The sequence below is a fragment of the Pseudorasbora parva genome, chromosome 13, assembly GCF_024679245.1.
Source record: "Pseudorasbora parva isolate DD20220531a chromosome 13, ASM2467924v1, whole genome shotgun sequence".
Classification (NCBI taxonomy): domain Eukaryota; kingdom Metazoa; phylum Chordata; class Actinopteri; order Cypriniformes; family Gobionidae; genus Pseudorasbora; species Pseudorasbora parva.
In genome coordinates, this window is record NC_090184.1 from 32142847 (window position 1) to 32162597 (window position 19751).

The 19751-nt window shown below is 38.7% G+C and overlaps 1 protein-coding gene across 1 annotated transcript in view; it reads right to left on the reverse strand.

Annotated features, from left to right (window-relative positions):
• The window catches only part of fcho1 (FCH and mu domain containing endocytic adaptor 1), a 65594-nt gene that overhangs the window by 15401 nt on the left and 30442 nt on the right, over positions 1–19751 (reverse strand). The window contains exons 3-15 of the mRNA XM_067413978.1: positions 16684–16775; positions 12210–12284; positions 11398–11539; positions 10123–10275; positions 9617–9721; positions 8631–8729; positions 8364–8460; positions 7888–8005; positions 7669–7693; positions 6084–6144; positions 5043–5227; positions 1913–1937; positions 1764–1820 (exon numbers count right to left, since the gene is read on the reverse strand). Coding sequence (XP_067270079.1) covers positions 1764–1820; positions 1913–1937; positions 5043–5227; positions 6084–6144; positions 7669–7693; positions 7888–8005; positions 8364–8460; positions 8631–8729; positions 9617–9721; positions 10123–10275; positions 11398–11539; positions 12210–12284; positions 16684–16775 — 1234 coding nt within the window. The remainder of the gene's footprint in view (positions 1–1763; positions 1821–1912; positions 1938–5042; positions 5228–6083; positions 6145–7668; positions 7694–7887; positions 8006–8363; positions 8461–8630; positions 8730–9616; positions 9722–10122; positions 10276–11397; positions 11540–12209; positions 12285–16683; positions 16776–19751) is intronic.

Below are 19751 nucleotides of genomic sequence, written 5' to 3' on the forward strand. Positions count from 1 at the left end.
CGGTTCTGAGACATGTTCTTGGTTCACGTTGGCATTGTTTACCACAGAGAGATTAAATGAGGGATGAGTACAGCGAATGAGAGAGCTATGAGTGGCGTGCAGCAGAGATCGCAAATCATTCAGCTCTTCAAAGTTCAAACCAGCATAATTCAGTGAGAAATGAAAATAAATGTTATTCTGCATGACGAAATATTTTGCAAACGTGATAAAACTATATTTGTCCAAATATGCACGCTGTTTGGCAAGATGAACAACGCGCCGACGTGATAAGAGAACGTGAACCACCCAACATGCGATGTGATAAGAGATGTGTAATTCTAGATCAGGGTAAAAGCGAAGAGGTTTGAGGCTAGTCTCGACCGCGCATCTGAAGCAGAGTGACGCGCGCTGGGTTGCCGTGACGATCCACGCTGTCTATCACTCGGCAGCTAAATCTAAATTTGTCCAAATATGCAGCACGCTGTTTCACTAAGAGCCCGAACACATGCGGTTTAGTGCATGGCTGTGACGACAAATAAAACGGAGAGGACGTGGCTTTTGTTCATTGGCCTACAGATTACAGATTGGTTATTTTGCACTCCTGACATAGATAGTCAACGCTTGCAGGTTCGGCGTGCGATTCCTCAGGTGAATTTTACTTTACCGAGCCTTTGTAGCAAAGGCTTCCACAGACGGCGCCGGTTACAGCTCGCTCGGCGCCCTTTACGTTATTTCGTATCAGCACAACGCCTAGCTTTCCTCCGTGACTTTTCCGCACGCTGCTTCCAAAACTTCCCCACCATATCTCTACAATAATGATGTAAGACGAGCCTGACAGAAGTGACTGTCTCATGCATATTAACTAAATTATCTTGTATGCATACTACAGCGCAGGGATTGGACTGAATGAGCTTTATGTCATGAATATATATCGAGAATCGCTCGGAGCGGTCGACGTCAGCATGTGCCCAGCTGCCCATACTTGGGCCGAAAAGGCCGTGCCGACGTCAGCATTTGTGACGTTGCTCCGACTAAACTTTTCAAACCGGAAGACAGAAATCGCTCTGAAAAATGCAAAAATAACTATTTTCACATATGCATACCATTAATGAGTACCCTTAGTGTTTTCAATGATGTGCAGCCTATACATATCTGTTTACATCTCAAAAAAAGTGTTTTGGGGTTTCATGACCCTTTAAGGTCACATTGGTGATAGTAACTGGTCTAGATCTTGAACCATTACACCACAATGCCCCCATAAAATATCAGGTACAGCACATAACAGTACAAATGTTGCTGAGTAAAAAATATATTTTTTAAATCAAAGTTATTCAAACCACATACTTTAAAAATAGTACCACTCTTCTGCGTGACTAATCACTGCAAATAAGTTTGAGTAATAGCCAGCCTGGGAGGAAGACAGCCTAAAACCTTTTTCCTTTAAACCACACACTAAATTGTTTCCAAGCTTAAAAATATAGCTCATTCTAAGGCTTTAATTACAGCAATTCAGCTGACCTGAGATCAGTCTGTCAATACAAGACAATAATGACAGAGCTGTTATGATGCATGACGCTGACCCCAGGTAAGTTGGATTGCAGATTGCTGTAATTAAGGTGTCAGATCGAGCTGTTTGTGAGGTAATGACTTCTATTAATGTAGACAGAGGAGGAAGGGACATAGTTTGTGTCATTGTGACCATTTAAGATGGCTGGCTGAATTCACAGAGCATTGAAAAATTAATGATCATAACTCTATCTGTAAGAGTACAGAATTTGACCGACCTCTCTGGGGAACACTTTCCCCTTCCCCTTCAGATCGACCTGCTGAACTGGAGTTTCCTGTAACGGAGGAAGAGGACACCTGAAAAATAACTAGACTAACAAACACACAATGTTGTCTGAGATATTCACAGGAATACAAGTGAACTTACGTGAGAGCTGCTTCTTTACTGACACCTACAGGAAGGAATGAAGAAGTGTCATTACTTTTAGTCAATGTTTTGCATTATATTTATAAATCTATAAAGATATAAATATATATCTTATAAATCTTAGACATCTTATAAATGAGTGTGAATATCGTCAAGATGTACAATTGTTTTAGTTTTTAGTTTTTTCCCCAAGCTTTGCTGTCTCTTTATTTTCCAAAACAATTAATATGAGACATTGGATTTTCTTCTTTTGGCACTGATGCAACATTTTGCTTTAACTTGTTTTTATGTGTATGTTTTCTGAAAATAACTACAAAAGACATAGATACATTATACATAAAAAAGGCACATACAGTGATTTATTGTCTAAAAATAGCTAATTTTTATTCATTTTGTAAACATGACTGTTTACAGACAAACTAGTAAAATCCTGTGCACCTCACCGAAGTTGCATAAAGTCAGCAAATCAGGTCAAAACTGTTTAGCTTGCCTTTTTGTTCGAAAAATGCATATGATATGTGAGCGTATTTGTCACCTATGATTAAATAATTCAGAAACAAAAATGTCAGATTTTCATCTCAACATGTAGAATAAAGCAGCTTTATAGATTTCATTGTGTATATAAAGCATACTTACACACACACACACATATACATACAGTGGGTACAGAAAGTATTCAGAGACCCTTACATTTTTCACTCTGTTATATTGCAGCCATTTGCTAAAATTATTTAAGTTCTTTTTTTTTCTCATTAATGTACACACAGCACCCCATATTGACAGAAAAACACAGAATTGTTGACATTTTTGCAAATGTATTAAAAAAGAAAAACGGAAATATGACCTAGTCCTACCTAAGTATTCAGACCCTTTGCCCTTTGCTCAGTATTTAGTAGAAGCACTCTTTTGATATGGTCATGAGTCTTTTTGGGAAAGATGCAACAAGTTTATCACACCTGGATTTGGGGATCCTCTGCCATTCCTCCTTGCAGATCCTCTCTAGTTCTGTCAGGTTTTATGGTAAACGTTGGTGGACAGCCATCCATTTTCAGGTCTCTCCAGAGATGCTCAATTGGGTTTAAGTCAGGGCTCTGGCTGGGCCATTCAAGAACAGTCACAGAGTTGTTGTGAAGCCACTCCTTCGTTATTTTAGCTGTGTGCTTAGGGTCATTGTCTTGTTGGAAGGTGAACCTTCGGCCCAGTCTGAGGTCATGAGCACTCTGGAGAAGGTTTTCGTCCAGGATATTCCTGTTCTTGGCCGCATTAATCGTTCCCTCTATTGCAACCAGTCGTCCTGTCCCTGCAGCTGAAAAACACCCCACAGCATGATGCTGCCACCACTATGCTTCACTGTTCATTGATCCACACATACCGATTAGAATTAAGGCCAAAAAGTTCTATCTTGGTCTCATCAGACCAGAGATTCTTATTTTTCACAATCTTGGAGTCTTTCAGGGTTTTTTTTTTTTTTTTTAAAGCAAACTTCATGCAGGCTTTCATGTGTCTTGCACTGAGGAGAGGCTTCTGTGTGGCCACTCTGCCAAAAAGCCCCGACTGGTGGAGGGCTGCAGTGATGGTTGACTTTCTACAACTTTCTCCCTTCTCCTGACTGCAACTCTGGAGCTCAGCCACAGTGATCTTTACCACAGGTTCTTCTTCTTCAGGTTCTCTCACCAAGGCTCTTCTCCCCCGATAGCTCAGTTTGGCCGGATGACCAGCTCTAAGAAGGGTTCTGGTCATCCCAAACGTCTTCCATTTAAGGATTATGAAGGCCACTGTGCTTTTAGGAACCTTAAGTGCAGCAGAATTTTTTTTGTAACTTTGGCCTGATCTGTGCCTTGCCAGAATTCTGTCTCTGAGCTCTTTAGGCAGTTCCTTTGACCACATGATTCTCATTTGCTCTGACATGCACTGCGAGCTGTAAGGTCTTATATAGACAGGTGTGTGGCTTTCCAAATCAAGTCCAATCAAACACAGCTGAAATCAAATGAAGGTGTAGAACCATCTCAAGGATGATCAGAAGAAATGGACAGCACCTGAGTTAAATATGATACACAGCAAAGGGTCTGAATACTTAAGACCATGTGATTTTTTTAGTTTTTATTTGTATTTTTTTAGGCCTAGTCCACACGTACACGGGTATTTTTATTACCAGAGTTTTTCCTCCTCCGTTTTAAAAAACAATCGCGTCCACACAAGCACGGTTTAAAAAAAAAATCTGTCCACATGAGAACGCAAAACTGCGCTATTATTGGCTGCCTGATTTCCACATGGGTCCCATTCACTGCACCGATGCACATTGCACTGACTGAGGGATGCCATGGGCTCAACTGAAACCCTTCTACAAGTTCCTTTACTTTGGACTCAGTGACAGGTAACTGTATACACAGGTACAGGGCCGAAGTGGACTGTATAGCTTCACACACTTACTTTACTATTTTGTATTATTGCATTCTGGCTCCTTTGTTCTGCAATACAATGAAATAACTGAACATCTGTAGGATATACATGTGATAAGCGCTGTTAGTGGAGTCCACCGCATAGAATCGACTCGCGTAAATCAAAAGGAGATGTGGAAAATCTGACATCAAACAAAGGAGAGAACGGCGCGCACTTCAATTTAAAAAACCGAAATCTCCGGTTTCACCATCTACACGACAACGCTGTAACCGGAGTTTCTAAAAATCTTCACCCTGGCCGGAGTTTTCAAAAAAGTCCGGTTTTAGTAACCGGATACAGCGTTTGCGTGTGGACGAACAGCCAAACCGCGTAGAAAAAGCTGCGGTTTTGAAAATACCCGTGTTCGTGTGGACAGGGCCTTATAAATCTGCAAAAATGTAAAATATTCTGTGTTTTTCTGTCAATATGGGGTGCTGTGTGTACATTAATGAGAAAAAATGACCTTAAATGATTTTAGCAAAAGGCTGCAATATAACAAAAAGTGAAAAATTTAAGGGGTTCTGAATACTTTCCGTACCCACTGTATATACATACACACACACGCACACATATACATTGTATATATACATATATACACACACACACACAGATTAACGTATAATATTCTAGACTCTCTAAAATATCAGTCTCATTTCAGCCAGAAAACATCAAATCCCCCCCAATCTCTTACTGCTCTGTTAGGGGGCAGGGTCAATGCCCCCACTGTGGCCTTCAGCTCCAGCTCATTGGCTGCTGAGTTGCTACGGTTACTGCTGGCAACCGGTCGGATCTTAATTTGAAACTTCTTGGGTTCATCATCATCGAAATCCGAGTCACTAGAGTAAAAATTTCCCTCCTTCTCCTCAGCAGAACAACGTAGAGAGCAATGCCGTTAAGGAGCAATTCCAGACACTATACAAGATATACTTGTACTCACACACACACAGGTACAAAAAAGGAAAAAACAGAAAACACATGCAAATGCTGGTATGGATACATATTGACAAATGAGTGCAAATAATACACAAACACAGCTGTTCTAAATGGTCTACAAATGAAATGCACAAATTACCACGCTATTTAGGGACACTACTGAGTTGGTGAACTTAACCTCTCAGGAATCTAAGAGTGACACTAGATCCTCATCAGAGGATGTTTAGAGAGAAACGTTGGGCAGTAGATGGTAAATTCATCCACTTCACATCCTGCCTTATCAAAGCACACTGACATTAACCTCTTTCTCTCTGTGTGAAAAAAGCAAATAAATCTCTCTATTTTATACCACATGGGCATCATTTTCAGCTATAAGAGTGAAAAGAAGTTTTGGCAAAATGAGTTGTTGTAGTGCTGATACTCAAAAATATCTACAATAGGGTCCAAAAGTCTGAGGCCACATTTATGCCAGAGGCATTAAGTCATTAAAGTCAAGCATTAAGTCAGAGGAGATATAAAATTAAAAATAGTCAGATGTTTTTGCTTTCATTTCAGTACAACATACTCTTTTGATTATTTTTAAAATCATGATGGATCAAATAATTATCATGTTTTAAAACTTATGGAGTTAGAGCAAAAGAGTAACAAACTGAATACTAAGATTTGCATGTACTTTTACTAGTGGTCTCAAAATGATGGACTCTACTGTTTGTATGTAAAGAAGTATACACACTTCTGCACACACACACACTGTACACTCTCACTGCATCCACTCCTGATGTCTTATTCTGAAGGATATCATTCTGGTTGACGTCTGCACGTATGACAAAGCCCTCGTCGTCCACTTCGAGGGGTGAGTTCTACACACAAGCACAGACAGCATGAAGTTCACAATAAGAAACAACATTTAAAAGCACAGGACATCAGCTAACAGAGTGATGAATATCTGCAGGCCTGTGGTCTGTCTTGCACTCAAACATACAAATGTTGTTGCCATGGCACACATCAACACAGCACCAATATTTTAAGAGAGGCAGTGTTTGTGGTCTGACTAACTGCAATCTTACATAACAGCTTGTAACAAGTGTGTGTTTATGAAGGATCCCTGGTAGTCAGTGGTCCATCAGACATTCATTTAACACCCTCAGTATTGACAAGGTTAAATTTAGCTTAATGAGGTAACCAGACCATGGCAAACACGTCACTCTCTCATACACACAGGTCTGTGTAGAAAAAGTCTTCAGTTGCCAAACACACATGTGAACCTGCATTCAAACAGTGTCTGTGTATGTTTGTGGAGAAGGGTTTCTTTGTCCTTTGAAGTTAATTAAATTTGACAAAACCTTGCAGATCAGTCATACAGCATAATGATGTACGGTAAATCAGATTCACCAACAATAGACTCTTATGAGCTGTTTATTTTCAACGCATAAAACATACACCTCATAACCAGTATAATTTGATACACTAACAAATTATTCCTTTGGGCCATTTCTGCTAATGAATGATTCAAAAAGACTCACAAGCAAGTTATCAGTTTGAATCAGTCTGACTTATCCTTCACTAAATTAATAATTGAATCAGTACATTTAATCCACATCTGACTCACTAATTGCAAGTTATCAGTGATGACCATCTCAAAATGAAGTAGTAAACTGCACATATTAATACATGTAATTAAAGATTTGGAATGAATTATATTTCAAAATGATTAAAATATAAATATGTATCAGTCTTTGAGAGTTCCTCACTAAAACAGCATCTATGGTATGTGTATGTGTGTGAATAAACTAACAACTGTTTGAGATGAGACATATTCAGACGCTCTAAGAAGAGTTACAGAAGTTTAACCAAGAACAGCTGATAATACAAGACCAGTAACCTGAACCTGTTCTGTGTGTGTAAAATCAATAAGCAAATTGTGTGTGTGTGTGTGTGTGTGTGTGTGTGTGTGTGTGTGTGTGTGTGTGTGTGTGTGTGTGTGTGTGTGTGTGGGCTGGTAATGGGGATTACGTTATGGGGATAAAATGTCCCCACAAAGATGCCAATATCCGAAATCATTGTCCTTGTGGGGACATTTTTAGGTCCCCATGAGGAAAACATTTAATAAATCACACAGAAGGAGTTTTTTTGAGAAAGTTAAAATGCAGAATGTTTCCTGTGATGGGTAGGTTTAGGGGCAGGGGCAGTGTAAGGGGATAGAAAATACAGTTTGTACAGTATGAAATCCATTACGCCTATGGAAAGTCCCCATAAAACATGGAAACACTACACTATGTGTGTGTGTGTGTGTGTGTGTGTGTGTGTGTGTGTGTGTGTGTGTGTGTGTGTGTGTGTGTGTGTGTGTGTGTGTGTGTGTGTGTGTGTGTGTTATGAGAACTCACAAGAGCATCTGCCACAGCCGAATCCCTAGAAGACAAAAGAGGTATAAAAAGTAATTCAGTATATAACAATCTGAAAGAATTGGTCACTGAAAAACTCATTTTGATCAACCAATGTTGTGAATTATTATGGGTTTCACTCTGAGGGTCTATGGTGGTTTTATGGTGGCCTTGATCTACAACATTTAAATATATTGTGTTTCATATGAATGCATGACTCACGTTGAATCTGGTTCCTTGTCTCTCTTTCCTAAGCCGGGGATCCTGAAGGCTTTAGCACGACTCTTTTTACTGTTCTCAGATACCAGGGAGGACAGATACTCCTCAAATCCTACTTGACCTTACCCACACACATACACCCAATATTAAACGAAGGTTTGGAGCTCAGCACTTTATTTTGAAGTCACTAACCGGCAAATTCTAAAATTTGCAGAAGAATGATTTTCAATGCATCATTATCCAGTAAAACAGAAATTCAACATAAAAGTTAATCAACCGAATGTGCTGAATGTTGTATTAGACATTTATTATTTCTTCTGGGGCAAATTTTCAGACATTAATTCAGCCTGGTCCTGGAGGACTATCTACTTAAAATCAATTTTCATCTTTGTCTGGCCTTTATCTACATCTGAGAAACCAGGAAGTTTATCCGGAATGATAGTTGTGACAGATGAGTGTTTTATAAGTCTGTGACTCACCGGGTCTCTCCTTTCCTGTTCCCTTCTGCTCAGTAAACTTCTGGATGAGGTTCTCAATGCCAATGTTCTCCACGTTCTGCTTAAATTCTTCATGGACCTGAAGGTGATAGAACAAGATTTGATCAAGCACAGCTCATCGAGGTCATGCTGACCAGAAGAACTCTGAGCCACAGGGGTAATTCGTCTGAACAGTTTTCAGCACAATTACAGAAATCAAACAGAATATAGGAGTAGGTAAAATCTCAAGAGTGAATGTGCGAGCCTTACCTGCCCAACCTGTACGTGTGTGTCTTCAATAGAGTGTGAATATGCTTTGATCAGTAGTTTCATCTGCCGTAAATGAGACTCCTCAATGTCCTGAAATTTCTGGAGATGTGGAAGGACAAATTTAAAGAAAAGTTTAAAAGTTTGGAGTCAGTAAGATTTTATAAATGTTTTTTTTAAAAACCCGATTCCAAAAAAGTTGGGACTGTATTAATACCAAACAGTAATGTATAATGTGTATCTTCACAATATAACATGGCCTAAATTTGCTTACTGCTCTATTTTATAAAATAATTATAAACTTAGGCAATGACCCCATAAGACCCCACTCCCATAGGCAATGACAAGGGGAGTCTATGTCATTGCCAATGCCTTCATATATGAATTATTTTTTATTTTATTTTTTTTGCTTAATTTTAAACAAAGTGTTGACAATTTAGCTGATGAAGCAGGAAAGCTATTTATTAGGTTGTACAAGTATATTTGCAACCTTTATTGGGATTTCAGTAGATCAGGACCTTATAAGTTGGAACTTTCACTTCAATTTAAATTGAACTGGCCCTAGCATTTAACAGTGGTCAGCCTCTATAATTTTAAGATTATTGTTGATGCCCTAATTAAGGGGATACCATGACTGGAGTGCTCTCAGAGTGAGGTAAGGACTTCTCTTGCATTTTACAGATTCATCCTTTCTTCACTCTCAAATTATTCATACATGCAGGTCGACACCAGGCAGAAATAGACTCTGGGCATGTAATCATTTTGTCAAACAGACTGCTTTAATGGCCCTTGTAGCCATGGTAACTTTACATGGCTTTTTTGAGCTCACTGACAGTAAAATTTGCTCAGAAGGTCTTGATTGTAAGAAGTTGCGAGCTTACCAAGATTATTATCTGCTTTAAAGATGTTTCACACATGCGACTGCAGTCTGCACTAATGCGCTCAGCAGGACTGAAAAAAAAAAAACCCTTAAGTGTCAAATCACCAACCTGTGCCGATTCACTCATTTTCTGTTCAAAGTCTCCTCCAGCACGGTTAAACTTCTCTATAGACCCTGTAAAAGACTCAGCTGCTTTCTTCGATTTCAGCTCAGCCTGAGTAAAGAGAAAGAAGCAGATGAAAAAATATATTATTCAAGCTAGAAAATTAGGCCTTTACTTCAAGATGATGCAAGAAGGCTACCAGCTTAAAGGATTAGTTCAACCAAAAATGAAAAAGCTGCCCTCAAGTCATTCCAAACCTAAACTAGACTTTCTTTCTTCAGTGGAACACAAGACTCATGAAGAATTCAGCGTCGCTTTAAAAAAAAAAAAATGCTTTCAAACTTCAAATTAAAGTGAAAAAATCTAGTGTGAAAGTAGTGATGGCTGCTTCATTAAACAGTGTTTTTTTGAATCAGACCTTTTCAATGCATTAGTTGACATGGTGCACAATTTATAAAGACTAGAAATGTTCATGTTTGGACTTGAATGTCTTCTCTCTCAAACACAAGCACCTTTTCCAGCTCTTTCTGAGGCACTCCCTCTTTGCGTAGTCTCTCCAGCTCGACACACTTGCTGTGATAGCCTTCTCTGGCCTTCTGCAGGTGGGCGTTCTGTACCTGAAGAGACTGCACTGACTCCAGAGTCCCAATCACTTCCTCTTTCGTCTACATAAGACACAACACAGTTAAATATTAGGGGTGTAACGGTACATGTATTCATCCCAAACCGGCATGGTAAGGACATGACTGTGCATACAGTCAGACGGCGAATACAGTCAGTCACAGGCAATCCACACTAAAATCCAGAAGGTAAAGCAACTCAGTTTGCCAAACACACCTACAGGAAAAAAAGAGCTAAAGAAGAAGAGACGATCTAAGTACCAACCCAAAACCCAAAACCCAAAGAGTTCAGATGGCACGCAAAAGCTTGCTAGCAGCCTTTATGCAGAGTTTTGGTTAATTTTTGTGACGTGCTCAACTTGACGTGCTCTAAAGTGACATCCTGTTTATTTTCTCTTTTTTTTAAGCACATTTTGTTTTTATTGTGAGTGTACAATAAATAGACACTTTAGTTTCAATTGATCTTACTCTTATCTGTATTACCATAAATAATAATAATAATTATTATTATTTAGGAGTATTTTATGTAGTTTTTGCTGTTATAAGAAGGAGAGTTGTGGCCAGACAACGACATCATCCAGAAGTGCCGATCACCGGAGCTAGGAAGAAAAGACTGCAGGAGTGCTAAAACTAATTTCTACACAAGAGGCCAAATCACTTTTTTTAATCAGCCCTGACCTATGCAAGAGTGCATTCTGTTTTATTCTTAGTGCTTAATACTTGACTGTACTGTGCCAACTACCTCAAGGGGACTAAATGCTGCTAGGTGGAACAAACTTTAATTTGCACTACTGTGTTCAAAATAAAAGGTAAAAATTAACATTTTAAAAGCTTTGCATTTACTTACTAATTTTAAAAGCATTGGGAATTTGTTGCTTTTTCCTGTTTTACCGAACTCGTATCAAAATGTGACCCCAAAACTGAGGTACATACCGAAACCATGACTTCTGTGCACCATTACACCCCTATTACAATCAAGATGTTAAGCACAACATTAGAACTCAATGCATTCGTTCACATCAGTCCGAAGTACTGCAGGGAATCAGAAATATTGTGATGGATAGATAATGAAAAACAAAACAGCAATGCACAATTGTGGGCACATAAGCCAGTTATTTGTCAAAGGCATGCGCAAAGATTCTATCCATTTAAAAGCCCTTCATTTACCTTGCGGTGAATTTTGACCTGCTCCTCACTGTACTTGTTGATGTCACGGATGAGGTCGTTCATCTTCCTCATTAGCTCCAGGTGGCAGAGGGCCAGTTTGTCCGAGGACACACGAAACACGTCCCACATGGGGGCAAACGTGCTGGGGAGCGAAGCAGGTGGTTAGATGCTGATGAATGGAAGTGCACACGTCGCTCAGATTTTTTTAACAGCACAGCAGTATTAGAAAAACAACAGGCTACCATGTCTTTGTAAGTCTACATCTTCCCAAACATAAAGTTCATAGGGGAAAAAATTATATAAAAACTGTATGGCAAAAGAAAAAGTTTACATTGCTGTTAGCTTTGTATTTATTCTTGAAAAATTTTACTCTATGCTAACTTTGCATCTTTATAATGTCAGTTTGTACAGTGTCAGAGCACTGCGTGATTGTTTTGAACTTGCACATGCTGTGCAGACAGGAAGTGAGTTGAAGGAAGCAGAGGAAAGAGCTAACCATAGCAATGACTTTTCATCCAATTATACACAGCCACACATACTCATGCACAACAAAATACATGCTTGCAATTTGCTTGAATCTCCCTGCTGATAAGTATCTGTAAGGCAGCAGCAGGACAAACTGCTTTTTTTTTTGAAAAACAAATTTCAAGAGTCAAATAATCAATGTTCTTCTCCAGATGATATAAAATCAGATGGTAATGGGGATTTATTCAACTCATAATACCTTAAAGTATAATATTACGTCTACTTTTATCAATCTCTCATGTTACATTTTAAAAAACATATCTCATAACAGCAATGACGTCACTCACCCAAGAGGGCTTCCATTGCTAGCAATCTTGGCGAGTTTGCTCATGGATTTCGAGTAGGTCTCCTCAATGGCTGCCCTTAAATGCAAACACACACACACACACAAAATGTTAACAGCTAATCGGTTTGCAAAATTGCTTTCACTTAAGTGATTAAGCACCAACATCAATGCCTCATTAATTTGAAACAGTTCTTCAATGCTAGATCCTAAATGTTTATATCCGCAAATGGTACACATACTTTTTTATTGGTAAAACTCTTAGAAAAAATAATCATGATAACCACAGTCTCTATCCAAATGTCTTAGTTACTATTGTGGTAACATGGTATTACCAGAGTAAATACAAATGTGTTAACAATTAAATTAAAGACATTCTTTTGAAGAAAGACCCATGTGAATTTAAAATAATTTTAATAACTGTAGTACATATAATAACTCTACTACTGTATGTTACATACATGGTAAGTTTCTGTATGGAAAACCAGGACCATCAGAACAAAAACTGAATCAAGAGTGAAAAACCATTGCAGTTCTCCAGAGCGCCACAGCCAAAAACACCCAATATTTCTTATCAACCACTGTGTGATCTGCCTTCTCGATAAGCCAAGATTTTTTGTTGTGACTTCGAAGTCTGCTCATGGGAAAAAGGATGTTTTCATTATTATCCCAATGCACCAGGCTATATATTTGTCTTATTTGATTCTTATAAGTGAACCTTTGCTATCTGTTGGGACAGTCAAGTCAGATTCTTTAAGGAACAGAGACACTTTGAGACACAATGTCCTGAGTGGACACAAAATGGCCTTTGAAAATTGATTTATGTAATTTATTGCTCCAGCTATCCTTTTATCAGGGCCACATTTGTCTCTCTCAATTTCTTAGAAGTCTCCTTCAGGGCTTTCCTGGACAAATTTCTAATGCACACACACACACACACACAAAAAAAAACCCAATTTAATCCTCTAGTCCATGACGGCGGGTGCCTGCATCCAGCTCTATTATAATGGATAGAAGAGACTATGAAAGTTGGCAGTAGGCTTGGCGGAGCTCTAAATAGTCTCTGTTCTTTCTGCAGAATGAGAGAGTTGTTATGGAGTTTTCGTTTTAATTATTGCAATTAGATCCAACTCAAGTGTCTACTACAGACCAAAAGGAATGCTCACACATCCCACATATGCTGTCATGGATGGGTAAAACGATAGAACTTTCTTCATCTGTTTCATCCGCTGACTGATTACATGTACACAAAGCATTTCCAGACTTTTTGCGCTGCCTTGCATTGGTGGACGTGTATGAGTAGACAGTGGGCACTTTGTTGACTGCTCTGCTCCTCTCAGGTTAGTGTGTTTTGACACTCTAGTGTTGTGTGCTGAAAGACAGCACTGTGGTGTAATGGGAAGTAAAGGAAAACAGAAAGTTATTCGAGCAAAAAAGCTAAAAAAAAATGGCCCTCATTTATCAATCTTGCGTAGAAACGGGCGTATATGTTGGCGTAAGATTATGCTTACACTCCTCTCACCGCCTGATTTATGAAGCTGTGCGCACCTCTGAAATCCAGGTGTACGCAATACTTGCCCTTGATAAATGCTGCGGCTGAAAACGATCGTCATTAGAATAACACGCCCCTATATATTCAAGTCTCCGCCTCCTCCACGTCCTCATTTTACGCCATGGATACACGGAAGATGGCAAAGAAGCGAAACTTCTCCAACGTGGAGATCGGGCGGGCGCGTCTCAATCATCTCACTAGTCCACTAGTCAGGGTAGTGATTAGGATATAAGTTAATGGGACTCCCTGATCAGTGCCCTGACTACTGAACTAGTGAGATGATTGAGACGCGCCCATCGAAACCATCACCAGGGAAGTGGAAAAAAGCTAAATTGTTTTATTTGAGAGTTTAAAGAGTGGGAATAAAGGCACCCACAAAAACAAAATGTGGACCTAAATTAAGAGTACTGTTAATAGTGTGGGGGTTGAGAAGCGCACTCCAGCAGTTTAAATTGCTTTTCGGATGAAAAATTATCACAATGCATTATTTTACAGAACATGTTTTGAAACAATTAGCATTTAATTTCGTATCACAGCACATGTATTGGGGTGTACGAGAGTGATAATGATGTGATGTGGAGTAGCCTACCATTCATTCAGATTAATAATTGCATGACAATTTGTAAGATTCTTATTATTACTATGATTTTTATTATTAATGACGCTTATTGTTATTTAGAAGAAGAAGAATGTCATTATTATTTATTTTATTATTTTTAAAAGAAGAAGAATGTCGTTATTATTTATTTTGTCAGTCTGAATTATTTTCAGTCCCAGTCCGTGCGCACCTGCCGGGCCTAACACTGAAACGTCAGGTAAAGCGTACAGGCTCGCAACTGAAGGAAAACATATGCCTACAAATCAAATGCTTGGTATCACACAAATTAAACATTGAAGTCCATGTTGCACAAAAATAAACACTGAAGTTTATAATCACTATGTTGTTGTTGTTGTTTTTACAGTGGGTCATAATATAGCATATCTTCAGTGCGTTTTGTGGTGTTAGGAATAGTTTTTCTGCGCATTTTCGCTCTAACTCCAAAACGTGCGTACACCACCTCCTGGATTTGAGCGTGCCGTACGCCAACGTCCATATTGATAAATCTCAAAGTCACCATGGTTTTGGGTGTACGCAAGGTGTATGCTGGAAATTTGGTGTACGCACTTTTGATAAATGAGGGCCAATGTGTCCATATATTCCATACGCTGGAACGCCAGTCTCTTCGTGAATGCGCACACGACAGTTAGCGGAAGTAAGAGAAGTTACAGTTTGTAAAGTTTTAAATATGGTTATTTGTCCTACACAAGCTGTGTGCAGCACTTTTATGATGGATAGATGCAAAACAGAAGCAACCATTCACTGCCATTATAAAGCTTGGAACTGTTAAAACTGTTGATTGTATTCGACTGAATAAAGTCATTTACACCTAGGAGGGTGAGTAAATCATGGGGTAATTTTCATTTTTGGGTAAACTAGACCCTTATTTTAATTTTTTACTTAAACAGCACTAGGTAACTTTTCAACCTTCATAATATATTTTTTAAGACTCTTGTGATGATAAATCGACTTACAATAGGTTGAATGACACGTCTGCCATAGCCTGATGGGGTCTGTATCGTTTTTAATCGTACTTTTAAACTTCGGGTTTCGGGTAGTAACCCGAGAAAAAAAAAAAAACTACAAAATTCGACTGCTTTACGGCATATACGTCACTTCCACCAACACACACACTTCCTTACATTCGGACGTGCGAGCCCAACTTTGTTCGTCGGATAATATAGTCATGTCCGAAGCAGCAGAGACACATAAGAAAGAAAAGGTTTTGTTGGAGGAAAGCAATAAGAGGAAATGAAAAAGTGATGGGATTAAAGGCAGGACGAGAATCAACATGTGCCCAGCGTTTGCTTGTCGGCGTGAGCTGAAGGAGGCGTGCCCGACCGATACTGTCATGCTTGTTACGGTGATTACCGACCACTCAAACATTGAACTGAAGCATCATATAGATTCTGTAAAACGGTAACCAATAGACTACTATAATGACGCTGGCTTGTAAACGTGAGCATCGTGATTATTTGGCGTTTGAAAAAAATAAAACCCATGAAATTATATTCATATGACATGCTGAAACATATGCCACTGACTGTAACGTTACCTGGGATGAAGACATTTCACACGCGACGCCAGAAGAACTCCTCTTGCAGTGTTCAGGGGAACTGTTAGTGCTGCACCGACCCGCGGGACGCTTTTATGAAGTTATTTGGCCCGCACCGCACCACTGTATATATTTTTACAACCCGCCATGCACCCTCGACCATTAAATAGACATACGGGGTCCGCGGGTTATGGGACGACCCGCGCATCACTAGTTCAGGGCTATCAGGGTTGTCATGTCAACCAATGCATGTGCGATGGCATCCCCTGTTGTAGGATGACAGCTCTTACGACAGTAGTTGAGGACATTATTTTTTCCAAACTGTAGGGGGACCCCGAGAGCAAAAGTAGCCAAGTGGGGCTTTAACCATTATTTTTCCAGATAAACTCTTTGAGAACCACTTCTCATTTACAAACATGACCGGGCCATTTAAGGGTTAAACAAGAAAAAGTAGGATGTAATGTAACATAACTAGTGATGAGTGTAACATAACTTTCTTAGATACAATAAAATCAAATACGACAGTAACAACTAACAGTATATTATAATACAGCATAATGTAAAGGCGCATCATCAAAATATTATAACATGAATATTCCACTTTTAAAGTGTCTATGCAACTTAACAAAAATACAACAGCTACAGCTGAGTTAAAAACACAAGAAGTGAGGAGTAGAAAACAAATTCCACATCACATTCCTGTCAGTACCAGTTACACTATATCACCCCTCCTCCCCATCACCATGACAACTCCTCCCAAAACAACACCTCACCTCTCGCGCACAAACTCAGCCAACTCCTTGGTGGCGATCTGTCCATGCTTCATGTTGTGGTAGAGAACATCAAAACCTGCATTCTTCTCTCCCTGTGAACAAACAAAAACACCAACATAAGGTACATTTATGTAGTGTGGGCAAAATGAATCATCATTAGAAACAAATAGTATGTGTTAAAATATAAAATGGCAAGAGGAACTTGTCTGTTGTGGGCCACAACATATGTGCTCAGATTGTTAGTATTTCTAAATGAACATTGACAAAAAAAAGTATTCAGAGTCAGGGAGAAATACAATTAACCAAAAGAAACCAAATAAACCAAATTAACCAAATAAAAATCTGCTTGGGGTGCACAGGTTCCAAAATGTATTGTTTAACAATTCAAAAATGCAAAGAATAGTAAATAAAACCATGTTACTCTTGGTTACTTAGTTTCTATGAAATGCAATGTAAGAATGACAGTCTGACTTTTGTTTTTGGCATAAAGGACACTGAATCAATTCAAAAACACACAAAAACAAACCAAGCATTTTCTTTTATCATCCCCTGAAGTGGAAAAATTCCACCCAGAGAATAACACGCCAGCCCCTCATCCTCTGGTTGTGAAATATACAAGTGAAAATCTGCACTTTTATTTACAGAAATACATATTTTTGAAGACTAAACATAAAAATAATATAATACAATGTAATGTATAATGGGGGGGGGGGGATTCGTTGGTGTGGTAAAAATAAAACAACAACAACAATAGCTCAGCAGTGTTTGCAAGGCACGCCACGTGAGCAAGGAGCACAACACTTCCCCCAGATTTCCCTCAAAGGCCAAAGCCCAGTAGGGAGATCTTCAGATGATAACCTTTGGAACAAAGTAACAGCACATCCTGCAGTCAAAGTCAGCAAGTATAAAAATAGACCCCTTTCTTCTAGCAAACAGAAAAATGTCAACAAAGAAGAGAGAGGGAGAAAGAAATGGCAGAACCAGAGCAGTCAGAGCCATAATATCTCCAAACCACAGAAAAGAACTTCCCAGGTTAAAGATGGACACAATTCCCACCGTCCAAAGATAGAAACTGGAAAAGGCCAAAACATACTAAATAGAAAACATTCTACTAAGCGTTGGACAAATTCTGATGTCAAGAAAGAGTATCACAGATGAAATTAGCCCTCTCTTAAAAATTGTCACTCACTTGAGTCTAAACTAAACTAAATACCATTAAGAAAGTGAAAATCTGGTGATACAAAGTCACCTAATGTTATTTATGAAACTAGAATTTTTTATTTAAGACATGACATTTAACAAAATAGATTTTTTTCTGGAAAAGTTTTTATAGTTTTATATATTTTATAGTTTGAATTTGGTATATTTTAATTTTAGACATTTGTGCCTCTAAACAGCAAAAGTTCAACAATCCAAAATTCAAAACTTAAATCATTCAAAAAATTTAAACTGAAAAAAATTACAGTAAAATAAGAAAACGGCAAAATTCAACATGTACATGTAGAACAAAGGCATTCTGGCCAATATTTTTTTTACAATAAGCAGCTGTTGTTAATTTATAGCCCATTTTCAACAGTAATCTACTGAATTTCTGTATTACAGTTTTATACTGTAATACCCAATGCATTGTGGGCTGGGGCATTTTTGAAGCAATAGCACAATGGCGCTGAACGGGTGTGAGTACGAGCAGTTGCTATCCGGTTCCGCAGCGCTCATGACAGGAATATATGTGGAAAATAGAATAAAACTTGTCGAAACAGAAAGGACAGAAGGTGAGCGGGAAGAACTGAAACTGAAAAAGTGTCACCTAAAATGAACTTTTCATGTTCTCCGCACTGATGCTTTGAACCCCTTAAAGAGAACTTTGCAACTGACATCAGAGGTGCACATTCTTTTAAAACTGGAGGTTTGTGTTGGAGTGTTTTCTCTCACATCCAAATCGCTGTAACGGTTACTGATGAGCTGGGACTGAGTGAAGTAAGTGGTTATAAAAACATTAAAGTCCCAGCGAACCGGAAGTAGCAAGTGAGTGTTCTTCAGTGCTGTGACATATTTCTAAGTGAAACAGAATATTGAATAGAGAGGGCAGGGTTCGACTTCAGTGCTCCTCCTCTCCATCGATCGTTCATAGCAGAATAAAGGTTGAAGGGGAGTGGTTAAAGTTAGTTTGTGAGCTTACTGTCTCTCCATTGAAAATGTATACACAGTATACTGTCCCTTTCCAGAAGGGTCAGAAAGGTAATAAAAACATCATCAAAGTAGTCCATATGTGACATCTGTGGGTTAGTTATAATCTCTTGAAGCATCAAAAATACATTTTGGTCCCAAAATAACAAAAACTACGACTTTATTCAGCATTGTCTTCTCTTCAGTGTTTGTTTTCAATCCGCTTCATTGAATCCGCTTCGAGCTTCGTTCATAGTCTGAGGGAGAATGTGCAGTCGCGAACGCGGATTGAAAACAAACACGGAAGAGAAGACAATGCTGAATAAAGTCTGAATAAAGTTGATGATGTTTTTATTACCTTTCTGGTCCTTCTGGAAAGGGACAGTATACTGTGCATACATTTTCAATGGAGAGACAGAAAGCTCTCGGACTAAATATAAAATATCTTAAACTGTGTTCTGAAGAAAACGGCGGTCTTACGGGTGTGGAACGACATTAGGGTGAGTCATTAATGACATAATTTTTGTTTTTGGATGAACTAACCCTTTAAGCATTTTCAAACCTAAGCCGTCAAACTGTTCATCTGAGAAGGAACACCGTTACCAGACAGGAAGTAACTGTTCAGATTTTGAATAAAGTTTACCACGGCAAACAATTTTTTTCTGTTTATTAACTTGCACACATTAATTGTTCACCCGAAGACCTGTAATGTGCTAACAAAGTAAATAAGATCGATTTTGATTTCATGAAGACTTTAAACGCAGAAGGGAAAATCCTGTCGATTCAATGTAACACATCATTTATTCCCAAATGTCAGTGTTTATTAAGGCTTTCAGACTGGTCGTTGGCGGGAGAAAAAAAACTGGTAAAATTTGTTCTTAAACATTATTAATTATTAAACT